At 20.4% G+C, this 2,671-nt stretch overlaps 1 protein-coding gene across 1 annotated transcript; it reads left to right on the forward strand.

Moving 5' to 3' along the window:
* Positions 1 to 220: 220 nt before the first annotated feature.
* On the forward strand, positions 221 to 2,279 carry PRSY57_1245500 (delta-aminolevulinic acid synthetase; the record flags this gene model as incomplete). Its single annotated transcript, XM_012908866.2, has 2 exons — positions 221 to 1,965; positions 2,132 to 2,279. 2 exons carry the CDS (start codon positions 221 to 223, stop codon positions 2,277 to 2,279), a joined length of 1,893 nt encoding a protein of 630 aa, XP_012764320.2.
* Positions 2,280 to 2,671: the final 392 nt, after the last annotated feature.

Below are 2,671 nucleotides of genomic sequence, written 5' to 3' on the forward strand. Positions count from 1 at the left end.
GACTAATATTTAACAATTTGTTTTTACATTTTTTATTATACAAAAAATATATGTAGTCTGTACAAATACTCTATAAATAAATATATGTTTTACGAGATAATAAATGTAATATTTGCAAAAAGTATAAAATAAATAGTACACACATAGATAAATAAATACATACATATAATATATATATATAAATATATATATATATTTATTTATTTAAGATTTTTATAAGATGAGGAAAAAAAGAACTTTGAAAGTGAGTATTAACGAAATCAAGAAATATTGCCCCTTTGTGAAAAATATTCAAGTTTTATATAATACTAATGAGAAAAAAAATAATCTCGTATTATCCGTTATGTCAGATTTATGTCCAGTAGGAAAAGCAATAAATGAAAAACATTTTATAATAATAGATAATAAATCAAAAATTAATATTATAAAAATATTGAAACAAGCTAATATGCAATCAAAAGTTTTAGTAGAATGTATTAAAAATAAAAATATAGAAAAAGAGAACATGTCTAATGATGACATATTAAAAAGTGGTAAAAGAAATAATAATGTGTTATTTTATGATATATTAGAAAAAAATAAAAATGATAATAATTTTCAAATAAATGATAATACCATACAAAAGAATAATATTATATATAAATATATAAATTCATTAGATGAATATAAATTATTTAAAAATAAGTGTAATAATAATTTAAAAGATCTTCTAAATAAATTATATACAGATAAAAGATATCGTATCTTTACCATATTAAATAAATATAGAATAAATTATCCTAATGTATATATAGAAAATAATAAGTTAATGTTACCTGCATTTTATGAATTTTATCAAAAATATGGCTATAAACCATGCATAGGAAATATTAGATACCAATTAAGTTCTTCATTTGAGGATAATAATAAAAATATATGTTCATATAGTCATCAAAATAAGGAAAACTATTTATTTAATTTCTGGAATTTACATATAGATAATGTTTCAAACGAAAAAACGGTTGTGTGGTGTTCTAATGATTATTTATGTTTATCAAATAATGAGAAAATAATAGAAGTAGGTATAGAAACTTTAAAAAAAATAGGAAATAGTAGCGGAGGTACAAGAAATATCTCTGGAAGTTTGTTAAATCATACACATTTAGAATATATTATAGCTAAATGGTATAAGAAAGAGAGTGCCTTATTATTCACATCTGGTTATATTGCTAATGTAGGAGCTTTAGAAACATTAGGGAAATTATTAAATTTGATATATATTTCTGATCAAATGAATCATGCATCTATAATAAATGGTATTAGAGAATCACGTTGTGAAAAATTTATATTTAAACACAATGATATGAATGATTTAGAAAGGATTTTATATAATTTGAGGATAAACAAACAATATGAAAACAGAAAAATTATGATCGTTTTTGAATCAATTTATAGTATGTCTGGTCATATTTCAAATATAGAATATATTGTACAGCTAGCCAAGAAATATAATGCATTAACATATGTTGATGAAGTACACGCTGTAGGATTATATGGAAATAAGGGTTCTGGGTATTTAGAAGAATTACATTTGTCTAATCATATTGATATAATAAATGGTACGTTATCAAAAGCTATTGGATCATTAGGTGGTTTTATATGTGCTAACAAATATTATATTGATGTCATAAGATCTTATTCTTCTCATTTTATATTTACTACCTCCTTAACTCCAGTTAATATTAATACGTCTGCTGAGGCTATACATATTATTCAAAATGACATATCCCTGAGAAAGAAATTGACACACGTTGTTAACAAAACGAAACAAAAATTACAAGAAAGAGGAATACATGTTTTGCATAATAATTCACATATAGTTGTTCTTATGATTAATTCTGCAGAGAAGTGTAAACAGATATGTGATGACCTTCTAAAGGAGTACAACATATATATACAGCCTATAAATTACCCGACCGTTCCAATGTAAAACATAAATAGAAAAAAAAAAAAATAAAAAATAAAAAAAATAAAAAAAAAAATAAAAAAAATAAATTGTAATGAACATGTCACATATATATATATATATATATATATATATATATATATGTGTATATATATATTTATTTATTTATTATTTTTTTTTTTATAGGGGAATGGAAAGAATTCGCATAACACCATCACCATTTCATACAGATGAACAAATTTTTAAATTAGTGAACAGCCTATATACTTTATTCAAGAAGTACCAAGTTAACATGTTTGATAGAAAAAACAAGAATACTTTAATGAAACTATAATAATAGTATAAACATTACAGTGAATTTTTTTAAAAATATATATCCATTTCTTATATTTTCCACTGCCTCTCTATATATATAATGAACTTTTTATATTTAAATTTTTATATTTTAACATATGTATATATTTATAAATAAGAAAAAAAAAAAAAAAAAAAAAATTCATGGTAGATGGATTTAATAAATTCACAAAATTGTATTGAATAATAATTCAATATATAGAAAGGACTTATAAAAAATATAAAATAGAACAAGATGACAAAATAATTTTAATAACCTTTGTATTATACTTTTTTTGCCATTGCTATATAAATTTTTTTTTTTTTTTTTTTTTTTTTTTTTTTTTTTTTAAAATATTTTTTTTTTTTTTTTTTTTTTTTTTTTTTTTTTAT

This window comes from Plasmodium reichenowi, chromosome 12, assembly GCF_001601855.1.
Source record: "Plasmodium reichenowi strain SY57 chromosome 12, whole genome shotgun sequence".
Lineage (NCBI taxonomy): Eukaryota > Apicomplexa > Aconoidasida > Haemosporida > Plasmodiidae > Plasmodium > Plasmodium reichenowi.